Raw genomic sequence first — 18,053 nt, forward strand, 5'->3', positions numbered from 1 at the left:
TCCACATTATAATTATTATTATTTATTATTATACGGGAGCCAGGCAATGACATTTCATTGGCAATTTTACTGCTGTGTTATTGTGCAATGACAATAAAGCAAGTCTATCTATCTATCTAAAAAGATATTGTCAAACACTCCCATCTAGTGGAAGAAATCATGTATAGCAGCAACTTGCACTGTAAAATGTAGATTTTAATGGATCAAGTTGGATTTTGGGCGCCCCCTATTGTTGTAAAATGGAACTTACTACACTGTAATGGATGCCAATGTACTCCAAGCAGCCAGCAAAGGATGCAAAGGTCATCCTAGTCAAGTCAGACAATATTGTAATCTCTCTCTCTCTCTCTCTATATATATATATATATATATAGGAGGTGATGTGGGGTTGCCATGGCAACAAGCCAAGGGCTATTTTAAGTGAATTGCTAACACTATCATTATCTGAATTGAAATGGTGATCGAGATGTCTAAGTAGAAATAGCACATCTTCACATGTCAAAAGGTACGGGTCAACGCGGACAAGTGTGTCCTCCAAGGCCTCGTCAGCATGACAGGGTGACGCATATGGAGGTTGGGGAAGAAGGGGGGGGGGGGGGGGGTTGTTGTTTCGAGACTCGGATGACAAATATGTGTTCCGAGGTCAAGGTGCCCAACCAAGCTGTGACATATGCGGCATGGCGAGTTCACGCGGCGCAGTCTGTGTTCTTGTTTCGTCAAGAATGGATGGAAAAACAATCACTCACAACTGAGTACAACATTACTGGGTGCTACCATATTTTCTTAGCTTAGAACAGGGGGGGCCCAAAGTGCAGCCATTTGCATTTTTTAACTGACTCAATACCAAAGAGGCATTCATTCATTCATTCATTTTCTACCGCTTTTTCCTCACGAGGGTCGCGGGGGTTGCTGGAGCCTATCCCAGCTGTCTTGGGGCACGAGGCGGGGTACACCCTGGATTGGTAGCCAGCCAATCACAGGGCACATATAGACAAACAACCATTCACACTCACATTCATACCTATGGACAATTTGGAGTCGCTAATTAACCCAGCATGTTTTTGGAATGTGGGAGGAAACCGGAGTACCCGGAGAAAACCCACGCATGCACAAGGAGAACATGCAAACTCCACACAGAGATGGCCAAGGGTGGAATTGAACCCTGGTTTAACAAAATTGCAAGTTTTTTTTTTGTTCCCCAAGTCATATAGTATCATGAATTATGGTCATAACGTTTTGGAGTATTTAAAGTTTAGGATGTTTAGGATGATGGTGACTTACTGAAAGATACAAGGTCCAAAGATGGTGGCGAGGTTATCCACCGTCATGAGGTTTAACTGACTGTAAGCAGCGACTCTCGACAGGAAGTTGGTGAAGTAGGACAAGACGGTGAGGTTGTCGTCCGGGATGCGGCAAAGGTTTTTTTTCAGGGACAGATTCAACTCGGCCTCGTCTGTACTGCCTAAGACGTGAGCATAAAGAAACGGATAGAAAATTCATAGGAATTCATATTTAAAATAATACATGTACAATCTCTCCCTGAATGTTCTGAACTCCTAGTTTTTGTGTGTGGATCTACGCCTTAGCTGCTGTCTTGTTATGAACAAGTTGAGACTGAACAGCACCTCTGAAGCTCTGGACCAGACGTCTGCGTTGGTACTCCGGTACTACGGGTTCAGGAAGTTCTTGAAAGAACAGTTTTAGCAGCGAAGCCACATTGGGCACTTGTTCCAGCTCCAGGTTCACCTTCTCGCCACAATCAAACCGCTGCCTCAGCTGATGGATCTTCACCACAGAACCACACCGTTGAAAAAGACCCTGAAACTCCATTCCTGACAAGGATAAAGTATTTTAATCCCAAAAGGTCTCTGTCACTTTCAAAGATGTTTTTCGTCACTTACCGTGTTTCTCCAAGAACTGCACCATTTCTCGTAAGACAAGTGGTATTCCGTGGAACATCAGCCCGTTTTTCCTTAGTGTCTCCAGGGAAACGCCAAACACACATCTGGGATCCACTGAGGGGTTTGAGACCCGCACAGGAGCAGCTGTGTGTGGGTTGACACTAAACAATGGTATTATGACTGAAGACATTTCTTTCTGGAAGGAGAGAAACACACCAGGAGTAAATAACCATTTCCTGTTATTTACTGATGACTATTGCTAACCAGTAACGACTGGATTACTGTCCACCATCGATGAAGCATTAGTTACCACAGTCTCATCATAGCAAAAATAAAGCCCCAAAGTGTAGTCAGGTCAATACAGAAAAATAATATAATAATTAAAATAATAATAGGCCTGGAGATGACTTACAGAAAATAATGAGACTTTTCCTCCCATTTTCAGGCTGATTTTCAGGCCAGGAACAGCAGGCATCCTACTGAAGTGGTGTTATTGTTTTCATTACTGCCATTTACTCTCAGATAAGTTCTTTTCATGTATAAAAACCGCTGACTTTTGGCTACGTACTTTAAAAACGAGTTACTTCTAGAGACTAAATATGAGTTACTGCTATAAACGACACAATTCAATTCATTACTAGCTAAATAACGTAATGTTTTGCTACAACAGTGGCGGAGGGACATACGGAGGTGACGCGGTCCCAACGTAGTAGCCGTTTGGTAACCTTAGCACGCTATTTTACTTAAATACAATTGGTAAACCAAATAACAAACGTGGTTAATTAATTTGATTAATTATTACATACGAATATTCATACGAACATCATAATTTGATAGGAGCGAGAGCTGTGTTTGACTTTGTTTCACGGGACTACTTAATATGCCGGATTACAGACTTTCGGGTTTAACTGGATAAATAATACAATTTCTATTTTTGCTTGACAACCGTAATATTGAAATAGACGAAATAAACATCGGTGTGGTGGCAATTATCACCATCAATGGCGTGTATACGAGAATAACTTGATTAAACAGCGGCGTAAGTGTCACGCCATTATGTGACGTCATAAACCACGCCCACTACACGTGTCGTTACAACACACAAAACCCCGGAAATGTTTTGTGGTTTTAAAAAAAACAGATTTAAACAAATGCCTGATGTATCAGACACAAACATAAACACCTGAATAAATAATACCATTTCTATTTTTACTTGACAATCGTAATATATAAATAAAAATATAAATTTGGCAAAATAAACATTGTTGTGGCGACATCACCATCAATAGCGTGTGCACGACAATAACGTAGTCTATTTAAACAGCGGCGTAACTGACATGACATTCTGTGACGTCATAAAAACCCGGAAATGTTCTGTGGTTTAAAAAATAATTCAAAGATTTAAACAAATACCTGATGTAGCAGAGACATAAACAAAACATAAACAGAACCAAACATTTTATTTGGCACATACTGAATACAAAATAGAGTAGAAATAAAGACATAGTAAGTGTAAGAAAACAGACAGACATAACTGTGTCTGAAAGGTCAATGTATTGAAGTTCACAGACATTAAAGGCATTTTAAAAAAAAACACTAGCAGTGGTACATTCTAGTTATGATTGCACGTACACAATTTCAAACATAAGCAATTCTAAACAGATCTACAGCCAGGTGCATAAAAAAGTCACGAGTACGTTGGACTTTACAAACTAGTGCTAATATAAAAAGTATATCAAACAACACTTTATGCACACAAGTTCTATGTGTGTGTGTGTGTGTGTGCAGATACATACATACAGTATACCCAAAAATGAAAAAAAAAACATAAAAAGAGAATGCCCATGGTACACATTCACACTGCATGTAACCAAACTAGAAACCCAATGATGCAGTGCAGCTTCACATCCACAAACAATAAAAATAAAGTCAGCGGAGGTGTACCTAATGTTGCGACTGGTCATTTTACATAAGTAAAAAAACGATCATGGCGGCACGGCGGTCGAGTGGTTAGCGCGCAGACCTCACAGCTAGGAGAGACCAGGGTTTTCAATTCCACGCTCGGCCATCTCTGTGTGGAGTTTGCATGTTCTCCATGTGCATGCGTGGGGTTTTTCCTCCAGGGTGCGTGGATAGGTGGATAGATGGTGGTGTCTGTCAAACATATGCAGCATTTCTTGAAACACTGTCTTTTCAGCATTAGTCGTTCCAGCCTGTAGTTGAACAATGCCAGCTCACTGTTTGTATTCATTAGAATGTATTTAAATGAATAATGAGGGCTGCACGGCGGTCGAGTGGTTAGCGCGCAGACCTCCTCGTGCATGCGTGGGTTTTTCTCCGGGTACTCCGGTTTCCTCCCACATTCCAAAAAACATGCTAGGTTAATTGGCGACTCCAAATTGTCCATAGGTATGAATGTGAGTGTGAATGGTTGTTTGTCTATATGTGCCCCTGTGATTGGCTGGCGACCGAAGACAGTTGGGATAGGCTCCAGCACCCAATGAATGAAAAAGCTGTCAATGCACTTAAAAGGTAAAACATGAACAATGCAAGGCGTGTGTGTTGTTCTAACAGACGTTACATGTCGACTATCATTGATGCTTTGGTGATAAACATGGCGTCATTTCAATGTAGATGACAAGTCCGAGCACAAAACACAAACTTGGTGCTCAAGTTAAGCTTCTCAAACACGCTCTTTCTCTCTCTCAAGAGTCAAGGTCTTTGTGCATTTTCAGTGGTTTCAAGTTTCAACACGAGAGCGGCCATTTGACAATATTGTGTATTGTTTAAACCAACCTCGTAAAATGAGGCTAGGTTAAGTTTAATTCATATGTGCAGTGCGTGTAATTGGCATGGAGAATGTGTTTTTTTGGTGCGTTGACGCTTGGCAGCAATTATCAGGGCGAACCACCGGCGTTGTCAAGAGGTGCTTTCGAGTACAAGAGTTGCTAAGCAGATTGTGTTGTTGGGAGCGTTTATCGAAAATGTGCTCGTGTTCACGCTACCGAGGCCACTTTGTCGCAGCTGCTCGTGTACTGGACGTCCGGTCTGTCGTTGTCGGATGGTTTGGTTTTCCAGCATGGAAGCGTGAGCACGGAGAGGACCAGGGCTCCGAGCAGCACGCAGCTCCCGCTGAAGTAGAACGCCATGTCGTAAGATTGGGTCCAGTCAAAGAACCACCCTAAAAAAGTGATGAAAAGATAAAGTAAGTCAGCAGTTATGTGGTGGTTCTGTCATGGTGTGTGAAATGGGATCAATTCAAAGGCACTTGAGGCAGTTTGCTTAAAGCCAACCGAGTTATGGTAATGGTAATGGTAATGGTTTAATTTCATTTGAACATGCATCAGATTACAATTGAATGCATCACATAATCAGTTCACAGTTCCACATATCCAAAAGGAGTAGGAAGAAGCAAAGCTTATTAAATCCTACCCCTCCATCTGGTACTTTTACAATCAGTAACTGTTACATTTGTTCACTTCCTGCTTTCATAATCTAATAAAAAATATATATTTTATTATTGCATTATTTTATCTTATTATTTTATATTATTTTTTAGAATTGTTTTATAATTTCTTAATAATTAAAAAAAATGTAAATAATTTTTATAATTTTTTACATTTTTAAAATAATTTTTATAGTTTTGTCACATACTGAAGTACGAGGTGATATGACCATTCCTAATATTTACATTTTTTCATTTATTTGATTATTTTTTTATAATTGTTTTATAATTTTTCAATTTTTTTTCTTGTAGAGAAGTATTGGATGACATTTTTAGCTAATTGGTTATTTTTAGCCTTATGCATTATTTTAGCTGTTTGAAGATGAACTATATCAGCAAGTTGAAGTATTTGTGATTTTAGAAATAAGGAGTTAGTATGTTCTCTGTAGGCGGCATTATGAATTATCCTTACTGACCTTTTTTTGCAGTACATTTATCGAGTGAAGATTGCTTTTATAGTTATTAGCCCATATTTCCAATAAAGAGTGTGGAGTGATTTCTGATTGAGAGCAAATTTTGCTTTGTTCTATATTGAAATATTTCTGTCCACCTTATGTTGTATATTTGTAATATGAGGTTTCCAGCTCATATTTTCATCTATTGCGATCCCCAGAAATGTATTTTCCTTCATGCTTTCAATGTTTACACCGTCTATTTGTATTTCTTGGTGTGTGTCCTTTCTGCTGTTACCAAACAGCATGATATTAGTTTTATTTAAGTTCAAGGACAATCTATTCAAAAGTAGTTAAATTCAGTTGTTAGCTCGGTCTTACTTACCAACAACAGGAGGTCCGAGCATGATCCCGAAGCCCCCAAAGAACATGACAATTCCGTGGGCTCGTGTGAGCCTGTCTAAGCCAACAATCTTTGTGGTAATGTAGGACGTGATGGACCAGTTTCCCGAGAAGAATCCCAGAATGGCGGAGAGGATCTGCAGTCCCATGTAGCTCTTGGTGACGGGGATGAGCAGCAACACGGCGCCACCTGCAAACATGGTGAAGGCATACAGGTAGATGCTGTTGATCCACCTGATGTCCACCATCACACCCAGCGCCAGTTTGCCCACGCAGGTCGCGATGGCGCCGATGGACACCAGAGGAATGACGCTGACTTCTTCGATGAGTCCCTGGCTCTGAGCCACGTCCTCAATGAAGAGCACGGGGGGGAACGCTCCCAGGCTGAACAGGAAGACGGCAACGCAGAAGGCCACCATGGCTTGGTCCTGCAGGATCTCATAAATGGACTGCATGTATTTGGAGTAGGCCCGCTTCTTCTTCTTGATCACTTTCATGATGCCCAACCGAGCCAGGAGGCTGCTTCTCTTCTTCTCCACCTGAATGCTGGAGTCCTTGCCGTCGATTGTGATGAGAAGCTCCTTCACCGTGAGACTTTTCTCCTGAGTAGACGTAGCAGAGCCAGCTCCGATCTTCAGGTCGTCCAACTGGGGCTTCTCGAAGAGCTGCTCCTTCTTGTTGCGCTCCAGGGCCGCCTTCTGTTTGAGGTAGTAGCCCGGCATGTTGAGGGGCCTCATGAAGCCGGCACAGGCCATGAGGTTGAGCGCCAAAGCTCCGATGATGAGAAGGCAACCGTCCAGGCCGTAAAGCACGATGAGCTCATTCTGAGCTGAGGCGTAGATGAAAGCGCCCACACTGGTGCCTGGAGGAGACAGATGTATTGGAGTAAGTGTGGGATCGCTGGGAATTTCGGGAAATGTTGGGATGTCGGGAAAAGCGCAAATGTAAAAGTTCATTCATTCGTTTTCTAACGCTTATCCTCACGAGGGTCGTGGGGGTGCTGGAGCCTATCCCAGCTGTCTTCGGGCGAGAGGCGGGGTACACCCTGGACTGGTGACCAGCCAATCACAGGGCACATATAGACAAACAACCATTCACACTCACATTCATACCATAACTGACTGTGATAAATAATTTTTGATGTTAATAAATTGAATGTATTAATTATTACATTTATGATTATTTAAATTATTATTATTATAAATTTAATTAAACTATTTATTTAATTTAATTATTTAAATTATTATTATAATATATTATAATATTATATTATTTCATAGTTACAACACAGAAATAGCTTTTTAACACTATTAGAGCACTGTAGACACAAAATAACACCCCTATAGTCACCTCTACACTCATGATTCAGCGTTTGCATCCAACCATTCATTCATTCATTTTCTACCGCTTTTCCCCACGAGGGTCGCGGGGGTGCTGGAGCCTATCCCAGCTGTCTTCGGGCGAGAGGCGGGGGTACACCCTGGACTGGTGGCCAGCCAATCACAGGGCACATATAGACAAACAACCATTCACACTCACATTCATACCTATGGACAATTTGGAGTCGCCAAGTAACCTAGCATGTTTTTGGAATGTGGGAGGAAACCGGAGTACCCGGAGAAAACCCACGCATGCACGGGGAGAACATGCAAACTCCACACAGAGATGGCCGAGGGTGGGATTGAACTCGGGTCTCCTAGCTGTGAGGTCTGCGCGCTAACCACTCAACCGCCGTGCAGCCCTAATGTAAAAGTGTTTAATCAAATTAACCTGAATAAATGAGGGATTACTGTATGAAGTTACCAGGAAGGTACTGTATGAAATTACCAGGAAGGTACTGTATGAAATTACCAGGAAGGTACTGTATGAAGTTACCAGGAAGGTACTGTATGAAATTACCAGGAAGGTACTGTATGAAATTACCAGGAAGGTACTGTATGAAGTTACCAGGAAGTTACCACATTTCTAGCTCTTGACCTGAAGATAATCTCACATAAAACAAATAAACTGATTTACTGTGCCCATCCCTGAGTTATTGGCTTCATAACTTCCTGCAGTCCCTGGGCATGGACACGGACTTTATCCAGGAAGTAAACAGAGCCCAGGTGATGTCATGGTCTATTTTTACAGCTGGGGTGCGGCGCCTTTTGGCAGCCATCTGCGTTTTGGTTGTATGGCGGTGTAAAGGGGCCTGACTTAGAGCCAATCATAATAATAATAATAATAATAATAATAAACACGGTAGAAGGAAAATGTACTGCAGTCATAGATGAGTTGAAGCCAAGTCATTTCAATGACTGTGATTTCTGTGCAGCCGCTAGACGTCAGCTGGCTTTCCAGAAAACATCCCCACTGTGTTTTACAGCACTTCCCTAAGCTGTAACGTAGCGCCTTTTTACCTCTAGGTTCTCCAGCAGCAAATATGAAAGCATGGAGAACTGCTCTGCACCCACAGGCTTGGGAGCAAAGGGAGGCATAGCAGTACCTGTGGTGACGATGCCCAAGGCAAGGCCGCGTCTCTTGTCGAAATACTGGCAGGTGATTGTCAACGTGGCCGCGTAGACCAGACCGCAACCCAGACCTACGACACAGGAGACAGGAAAGAGGAATTTCTTATTAGTTTATGTGAAAAGACCAAGAAGACACTACAAACATGAAGAATATAATCTATATTTTGGGGGAAAAATTCAGAATTATCCAAAATTCTCACATAAAACGGCAAAATTCTAACTGCTAGGCCACTTATCCTCACTAGGGTTGCGGGGGTATGTTGGCGCCTAACATTGAAATTTTGTAATCGTAAAAAAAAAATTATAATTTTTAAAAAAGGTTTTCAGTATGAAAAAAACATCCAAACAATATATAATTAAGTAAAACAAATAAACGCATGGTAGATAAGTGGTTAATATGTTGGCCACACATTTCAGGGCATGTTCTCCCGTTGAATGTGTTGGTTTTTCCCCACACATGCACAGGGAGAAGATGCAATCTCCACACAGAGATGGCCGAGGGTGGAATTGAACTCGGGTCTCCTAGCTGTGAGGCCTGCGTGCTAACCACTCAAATGCCATGCAGCCCCAATATGGATTTAAAATACAAAAAAACCTCTTTTAAAGCTTTACCATAATGCATTGCGTCTGAGGAAGCATTCATTGGGGTGCTGCAATGACGTCAGCCTCCCTTTAATGGCGACTTTAAATGGCTTTACACTCATAATACCCAATATGGTAGATATAATAAGAGGAAGTACGCCATTTAAGACATAAATGAAACTGTTTTTCCCGGAGAAAACCCACGCATGCACGGGGAGAACATGCTAACTCCACACAATAGAATTGAAATCGGGTCTCCTGGCTGTGAGGCCTGCGTGCTAACCACTCAACCGCCGTGCAGCCCCAATATGGATTCAAAATCCCCAAAAAACTCTTTTAAAGCTTTACCATAATGTATTGCGTCTGAGGAAGCATTCATTGGGGTGCTGCAATGACGTCAGCCTCCCTTTAATGGCGACTTTAAATGGCTTTTCCCGGAGAAAACCCTCGCATGCACGGGGAGAACATAGGAGGCATTTTTTCACACTTTGCAAAAACTGTTTTTCATTGTAAATGTTGTGGCTGTAGATGTAAAATAAGACTACAGTACGGTACATCTTTGCATACCTTTATCACAGGGTACTGCGTTGCACTATAAATAAATGCATACGCAAAAGAGCACTCCCCCCCCCCGCATGACGCTTTATGCAATAAAAAAGCATAGGGTCAGCTGTAAACAAGGTGCACATGAGGAGACATCTCTAAAAATAAACGACTTGTCTTGAAATATGCATGTCGTCCACCGTCCACGCCAGTGCTGCCTTGCTGTGCCAGGGGATGAAGGGGGTTTAACCGCAACACTCGGTACAGTCAAATAAAGGTCACGCGGGGTGAGACTACAGTATAACTCCTGTTACCAACGCCTGTTATTACAGCGCTAATATTCATGAACTGTAATCAGCCCCCTTTGGCGTTACATAACAATTGGACGTGACGCCCTTAACGCTAATGCTACTAATGATTGTCCGACTTCCAAAGGATAAGAAGCTTAGGCAACTCATATGACTGCCGACACATCGGCATCAAACATTCTTACCGACGACGATCCCGTAGGAGAAGATGAGGAAGTGGACGCTGGGAGCGAAGGCACTGAGCATCAGGCCGCCCGCCACCATAACGCCGCTGAAGATGGTGACGGGGCGAGCGCCAAAGTTGTCCACGCAGGCGCTGCAGATGGGACCTGGTTGGGGGGGGGGTACATGATGAGAACATTTGAGTGCTGACAAAAAGACGACACATTCTTGTTGACGGCTTCTCTGCTCTGCCTGAGGCCAAAACATCGGCCATGTTGGCCTTGATGTTGAGGTGTGCTGTTTGCTTTGCTCAAAGGCGCTATCTGTAAATCATCAATCACTACGACTATTTGGTTTTGAAGTCGATTATTAGCTGTCGCTGAATTTCTCATTCAAAGTTTATTTACTATTTTACTACTACTTCCTGGTTATGCACATTCGATTTGAATGTGATTCAAAATAAATGATAATTGTAGTCAGTGTATTTCATCCAGTCACAATTAAATGTAAATGTATAAGCTACGTTAAGTTCATTGTTGTGTGCTGTAAGGGTGTGCAATATCTGGTCGACCGGAGCAGATATGGACGAGAGGAACGCTCCTCTACTGGATCTGCGACCTCTCACTCATTAAAGAATTTCACAATTGTTTTCCGGAAAAACTTAATGGTCACCAGGGGGCGTCTTATAAAAAGGCAGAGGGGGGGTACTGTCATGATTTGTCTCGTTACAGTCCTGCTGAGGTCCCCTCCCTCCTGTTACTTTCACCAGCACACCTCCACCGCATCTACACTAGTTTGGGATCACTTGGAAATGTTTTTTTTGGCCAATCTTTTTCTCGGCTATGAAGTCCAGCATCCTGAAGTGGCCGCTTCACTGTTGATACTGACACTGGTGTTTGACGGCTACTATTTAGTGCAGCTGCCAGGTGACCTTAAACTACACACTCTCAGATATTTGTCTTCTTGCACAGTTGTGCATCGTTTTTGCGTCCTTGTTAGACCCAGTTTGTGCTGCTCTCTGAAGGGAGTAGTTAACAGCATGGTAAGAGATTTTAGTTTTAGTTTTTAGATTTTTAGATGGCTTTTCTAATAATCTATTAGCCTTATAAAATGATGAACTTGGATTAGCAGCCATACCAGGAGATTGATGCAGAGGACTGACAGTTGTTGATAGTAGGCCTCTATGCAAAAATGTACATCCTTCTTTGAAAATCATCTGATTCATTTTAATTGTTTGGGAAATGGATACAAATGTTTGTGAAATGTGTTTTTCTATGGAAAACCAAAAAAATTCCAAGTGATCCCAAACTTTTGAGCGGTAGTGTAAGTATTTTATACTTTGGATGATATGTCGTCACTACAATATCCCACTTATTCTGTGTAAAAGGCACAGACAGCGTGATCTTTTAAGAATGCAGTCAATGTGTATTCTGGTGACAGTTTGACCCTGGAATGGATTCAGTCAATTTCCCTTACTTCCAACAGGAACAATCGGAAAAGTTGTTGTTGTTGTTATTTGTCTTCTTGCACAGTCGTGCAGCGTTTTTGTGTCCTTGTTAGACCCAGTTTGTGCTGCTCTCTGGTAAGAGATTTTAGTTTTAGTTTTTTAGATGGCTTTCTAATAATCTATTAGCCTTATAAAATGATGAACTTGGATTAGCAGCCATACCAGGAGATTGATGCAGAGGACTGACAGTTGTTGATAGTAGGCCTCTATGCAAAAATGTACATCCTTCTTTGAAAATCATCTGATTCATTTTAATTGTTTGGGAAATGGATATAAATGTTTGTGAAATGCATGAAAATGTGTTTTTCTTTGTAAAACAAAAACATTTGCCAGTGATCCCAACTTTTGAGCGGTAGTGTACATTTAATCCTTCTTAAACCTTGCGGTCCAGCCATTGCTTGTTCTCACTTTGTTTTTCCTTGCCACTTGTTACAAATCCTAGTATGCCTTTATTCTTTGCTGCTATCTGAGTAAGTTGTTGAGTATTCCTGTATTCTTTTGTTTGCTACTTTTAGTTTTTCTTTGTACTTTACTCCCCCGGTGACCGATTGTCAAAAGCGTTTTTGGTTGTACATTGTTTCTTCCTTCTTGCGAGCACCCTTTGTTATTAAATACCTTTTTACACCATCTCGCCTGTGTTTCTGCTCTGGGGTCCACAACACCTGGCACCGGTTCCAGCAGGCGTAACAAATATTACTATTCATAATTGTAAAAAAAACATGACATTTTCACAGTTTATTATAAAATATAATTTAAAATGTATTATTTTATGACAAGTTAAAAAACAATGAACACATTTTTAAATTGTTACTCATGTGGCGTTACATTTTTACAAATAATGAAATATCAACAATGTAACAGACACATACAGCGGTGTGGAAAAGAGTTTGAACCCCCTCCTGATGGCTTTTTTTTGTGTGTGCGTAATTTCAATATTAGTCAATGACAACACAACTGGACAAAAAAAGGAGTTTTTAAATGAAACTTTTTAAGGGAGTGTAAAAAATTAGGAAGATTAGGAAAATTGGGAAAAAAAAAATTAGGAAGGTGTGTGTCCCATTACATTTGAAGTAAAAGTAACGCATTTCGGAAAAAGAACACCATAGCAACAGTAGAATATGGTGGTGGTAGTGTGATGGTCTGGGGCTGTTGCTGTGATAAATGGAACCATAAATTCTGCTGCCTACCAAAATAATATTTATGTATATTAGTTTGATCATCTGAAACAGTTAAGTCGGAATGAGCAATCAGGAATGGGGGGGGGGGGGGGGGGGGGGGCAAACACTTTTTGACACCACTGACTCCCTGCATGGCTTTTCATGTAAAAATCAATAGGAACGGCAGCCGTGACTTGCTTATCAATCTCAGACTGCAGGTTTCATTGTTAGATTGCAGCACATTAAGACTTTGATCAAGTGTTGTTTGACTTTTATCAGTGATGACAGGAAATAGTTTGGGTGTAAAGGTGACCCGCGCTTTAGTGCACTACTTTTAGGATACATCCTACCCCCCCCGATCGGTCATGTCAGCAGATAACCGTGGTAAAACAGAATATACTGTAGGTATACCTGCACAATATCAAGACAAATAATAAAACCTAGAGAATAGAAAATGGCTATTTGTGTAGAAAATCACTGGGAGGTGTTTTTAATATTTGTTTTTAATATTTTAAATAAGAAGCTAAATATTCCAAACAGCTCACACAACCACTGAACACACCCTACCCTGATTCTCATGTGCAGGTATCCCTAATATTAATATTGTAGCATCACTTACTGGCAATGAGTCCCACTCCAGCCACCAGCGATCCCACCCAGGCCGTCATGCCCTTTCCCTCCTGGAACGCGTGCAGCCACTCGGGGTAGAGGACGCCCACCGACTGCGGGGACCCGTAGGCCAGCAGCTGGGCCAGGAAGGAGGCCACCACGATGGCCCACCCCCAGCCTCCGTCCAGCGCCTTGGAGGCCATGTCGGCGGCGATGTGGTCACTGCCGGCGTCTCACACAGGTGGGGGGTGGGAGGGGTGGGTGGAAGACCTAGTAGGGGTGGGAGACACGACACCGCTTCATACACACTTCCACTGAGGCTGACACACCGTGGAGTCTTTTTGTTTCTCTTTCTGTTGCAATCATACCTTGGAGGAGGGGCAAGTTTGAAAGAAGTGGCCACCTTTCTGCCCCCCCCCCTCCCTCTCTAGTCATCTGCTAACATCCTGACCCCAAAATATAAACATTAAGTTATTATTTTGACCCTTAGATTCTGGTCAATGTCATGTAATAATTGAATATACTGTATATGATTTTGTATAAATGGGTATAACACATAACATGCTAAATTTTCTCAACCATGAGGTCAAGGGTGTCCAAAGTGCAGTCCGGGGGCCATTTGTGGTCTGCAGTTGCCACAAATTTTTTCATTTTATTTTCAAATTTTATAAATAAAATTAAAACAAAAAAATAGAACAAAATGGTCAATAATAATAATAAATAAAATAATAATAAATAAATAAAATAATAATAAAACTAAACTTTGCCTTTACATATACATAGGACATGTTTTTAATAATTTCTACAAAAATTAAAAAGGACATAAAATTTAATTTACATTTAATTTAACATACAACTTTTGTCCCAAAATGGTCCCAATGATAATGAAATAAATTTTTAAAATAGTATTTTTTTTTAATTACACATTTCCCATTGTGTAAAAAAGTAATATAAGATATGTTTCCACTCTCAACAACTTGAGACCATCTTGCTCTGATTTTTTTTGTACTGAAGTAAATAAATACAGTGCAGCAGGTTAACCCTTCATGGGGTCCTTTGTTTATAAACTTCAGATGGTGCCTGAGCTTACTTCAATGTTTTAGCAATTTAAGTATTGTTTGTTATTGATACTACCAGTACACACAGAACAAAATGTGAATATAATAATCTTTTTATGCTGTTTAAAATGCATGCAGGTCTCACCTCAGCAGCCGGTGCCTGCAGAGATGCGCTCCCTGCGGGAACTTTCCATGGATAGGATGCACCTCCCCTGGATGGAAACAAGCAAACAGCTTACTTAAGTCACTCACTCACTCAGAGGAAGCAACAAAAATCTTTTTTATATATATATATATATAGCGGCGTCTTTATAAGCGACACCGCTGCTGCTTCTATGCAAGAGCATCAACAACACAGCGCACTGCGCCTCTTCTGCTTCCTGCCGCTTTGTGGCCGGCGACCAAACCGGTTCAAAGCTGTTCTCGCTGGCCGGGAGGAGCGCGGCTTCCTCGTAAAGGCGCCCGGAGCTCACTCGCACACACAGGAAGAGAAGGCAGAGGCGTGTGCAGATGCTGCTTATATGCTTGGGCTGCTTTCATTATCACCAGCACCACACCTGGACATATCAATTATTCCATACAATTAAAAAAAAAATCACAATTAAAAAAAAATACCTGATATAGTTTAATGTTTTTAAGGCATAAATTAAAATATTTAAAAAATGTTACAAGTGAATAATAATATGAAGGGTATTATTAAAGATACCCAACATGTGACTACTGTAGACACATGCTGGGAGTTATAGCAGTATATGTGCTGACCAATATGGGAGGGAGTGGAGGTTACCTCTCCCAAGGAAAATCGCTTCATAACACCAGTGTTGCAGTCTGGAATGATGCTACTTTACACAATGTTTTAGATTTACACAAGTTTAGCAAAGTGTAAAAATAAGTGAAGCTTTCCAAAGTAGCAAGCCAGCAACTAGATATTTCCCAGGTACCCATTCATTCACACTCACTAAGCAATTTTGAATTAAATTGTTTGAAATTGTTGGTCACACTTCCAAATGTACCGTAAAACGGGGTAATAAGGGACAATTTGGGGGAAAATATTTTAAATGTAATTCTGCCTTTTGTGTGTTAAACAGGGAGCTGCTGTGTTGTTGTTTTTTTTTTCAAAGAAGCATATATTCTTGAAAGAGGCTGCACGGTGGTCGTGTGGTTAGCGGCCAGGCCCTCACAGCTAGGAGACCAGGGTTCAATTCCACCCTCGGCCATCTCTGTGTGGAGTTTGCATGTTCTCCTCGTGCATGCGTGGGTTTTCTCCGGGTACTCCGGTTTCCTCCCACATTCCAAAAACATGCTAGGTTAATTAGCGACTCCAAATTGTCCATAGGTATGAATGTGAGTGTGAATGGTTGTTTGTCTATATGTGCCCTGTGATTGGCTGGCCACCAGTCCAGGGTGTACCCCGCCTCTCGCCCGAAGACAGCTGGGATAGGCTCCAGCACCCGCCCACGACCTTCGTGAGGGTAGAAAATGAATATATTCTTGAACAAATCGTTCAAAAAACATTTTCCCCAAAATTGTCCCTTATTAGCCCTCCGTCCCTTATAGCCCCGTTTTAAGGTATGTATTTAGTTGTATTCAGTATTATATCCAGTATATTACAGTATATGGCTCTCACGGTTATACATTGGAAAATATGTAGTAGCTTTCATGGCTCTCTTAGCCAAAAAGGTTCCCGACCCCTACTCTAACACATCAATGATTGTGTCTTTGGTGCTGCTGTTCAAGCAAGAAACCTATTGATTTTTGACAGCTACGTCATCGCTCTGCAACAACGTACAACTTCCATCATGATTTGTAAGATTGTCATCGTTGCCAATAACCCTATTGATTTTGAAACTCAACACAGACGTTTGAAGTATAGCTAAAGTCAAATGAAGTTGCTGCATGGTTATGGTCTGCAACTTTCATCAGATTCCGATACATGAAATGGTTTTGTCCATCAAGGCAAGAACCCTGTTGAGTTTGAACAATATGGTATACATTACTAAGCTGAAAGCCCAAAATCAGGTCATGTTCCCTGTCATTTCCTTACATTATTTCCACGACTATCACCAGGGGCGTCATTAGGCCCATTTTAGGGGCCATAAATGTTCTTAAGCCCCCCTAAATATTTTGATATTTTTTATTGATTTTTTTTAAACTAAAAAAAAAAATTTAAACAAAAAAATTTTTTTTCAAACAAAAAAATCTCAGACAAATTTTTATATAATAGGACAAGAATAGGAGTTAAAATAAATATTCACATTACCTGTCAATTTAAAATCTACTAGTAATAGTAATAATAAACAATTAGTAATAATCAGAAGAACAATGATAGTAATAATAGGCTAATTAATAATATAATATTATAATATAATAATATATATTATATATAATATATGAATATATTTTAAAAAGGGGGGCTGCTAACAACAATAATGACAGCTGCTCGTGACCTATAGACACTAATTTTTTTTCCCATCAAAGCAGGAATCATATTCTTTTTCGATAGCGTCCAATCTCGAGGTAAAGTGCACGGTTGGGGCTGGGGGGCCATCATGCTGCAATGTCAACGAGGATGCACCTGACATTTTTGTAACACAGTTACCCTTGTTGACATAGCCTAAATGGAACCAAAGCAGCAGCAACAGCAGCAGCAGCATTGATGTGTGCATAGAGAAACCCTCCCCCACCCCTTCCCCGGTCCCAGGTTGCCTATGCACTATATCTGGTTGGAACTGGTCTAGGGAACACTTGTCAGGGTAATGAGCACAGTACAAATATCTCCTAGCAGAGGGGGATTACCTCTTAAGACCCAAAGTGAGGCTAGTGAGAGAGTTGGGGGGAGAACAAGAGAAAGGGGGAAAAAAACGTTAAAGTAAAGAATGTTAGGTGTTTAAACTTTGTTACCGCCTCATCATTGTTGCTATGCTCACTTTTGCTCTTTCATTCCCCGACTACGCTCGTCCAATAACATGGATAAGTATTGTAAAGTATTACGTAACTACACACCAAATACAATACGATTCACACATTAACCATCGGAGAACGCGTGTAAACAATGCCTGCTGTTATTACTCCATCTTCAGCATCTCGTGCAGCACCTCGGTGACACAGTAGAAGCTGCAGCCTGCTGTTTGTTCTCCTTTGAGGGACGTCAACGCCGGCAGACCCCCCCCCCCCCTGCAGTCTTCAGCTGCTTGGATTGGTTCAGGTTCCTGGAAGAGAACACAAAAGCAGTCAAGGATGAAACAGCGACTCTCTCAACAAGGGGGGAGAGATGTACGTTACCAACGGCAAAGGTCACCTAGAGGAGACGTCATCCCTGCCTACGGAGGGCTCCTGTTGCTCTGACCCCGCCCCCCGGAAGAAGGTTACCACATCACGGTAAGACAATCCTGAGGGCCTGACCTCGAGAACACAGCC

General features: G+C 41.4%; 2 protein-coding genes across 3 annotated transcripts in view; both read right to left on the minus strand.

Moving 5' to 3' along the window:
- LOC131107927 (protein FAM13A-like) overlaps positions 1-3,006 on the minus strand; it is an 8,182-nt gene extending 5,176 nt beyond the window's left edge. For both annotated transcript variants that reach the window (XM_058058452.1, XM_058058451.1), the window contains exons 1-4: positions 2,314-3,006; positions 1,902-2,097; positions 1,626-1,832; positions 1,282-1,462 (exon numbers count right to left, since the gene is read on the minus strand). In XM_058058452.1, coding sequence (XP_057914435.1) covers positions 1,282-1,462; positions 1,626-1,832; positions 1,902-2,097; positions 2,314-2,376 — 647 coding nt within the window. In that variant the 5' untranslated portion in view covers positions 2,377-3,006. The remainder of the gene's footprint in view (positions 1-1,281; positions 1,463-1,625; positions 1,833-1,901; positions 2,098-2,313) is intronic.
- A 348-nt stretch (positions 3,007-3,354) lies between these two features.
- On the minus strand, positions 3,355-15,090 carry LOC131108237 (monocarboxylate transporter 9-like). Its single transcript, XM_058059118.1, has 6 exons — positions 14,782-15,090; positions 13,589-13,848; positions 10,329-10,472; positions 8,686-8,781; positions 6,184-7,062; positions 3,355-5,082 (listed from the first exon to the last, which is right to left on the minus strand). The coding sequence occupies exons 2-6, from the start codon at positions 13,779-13,781 to the stop codon at positions 4,898-4,900; spliced, it is 1,497 nt and encodes a 498-aa protein (XP_057915101.1). The 5' UTR covers positions 13,782-13,848; positions 14,782-15,090; the 3' UTR covers positions 3,355-4,897.
- Positions 15,091-18,053: the final 2,963 nt, after the last annotated feature.

The sequence above is a fragment of the Doryrhamphus excisus genome, chromosome 20, assembly GCF_030265055.1.
Source record: "Doryrhamphus excisus isolate RoL2022-K1 chromosome 20, RoL_Dexc_1.0, whole genome shotgun sequence".
Taxonomy (NCBI): Eukaryota; Metazoa; Chordata; class Actinopteri; order Syngnathiformes; family Syngnathidae; genus Doryrhamphus; species Doryrhamphus excisus.

What these genes read in the sequence shown, in the direction of transcription:
- LOC131108237 (XM_058059118.1), bottom strand. Translation starts at nt 13,781, where the DNA reads ATGGCCTCCAAGGCGCTGGACGGAGGCTGGGGGTGGGCCATCGTGGTG. An exon ending in TGGAGTGGGACTCATTGCCA is followed by an intron (nt 10,473 to 13,588) that starts GTAAGTGATGCT and finishes CCCCCCAACCAG; the next exon opens with GTCCCATCTGCAGCGCCTGC. An exon ending in GCTCGGACCTCCTGTTGTTG is followed by an intron (nt 5,083 to 6,183) that starts GTAAGTAAGACC and finishes TCACTTTTTTAG; the next exon opens with GGTGGTTCTTTGACTGGACC.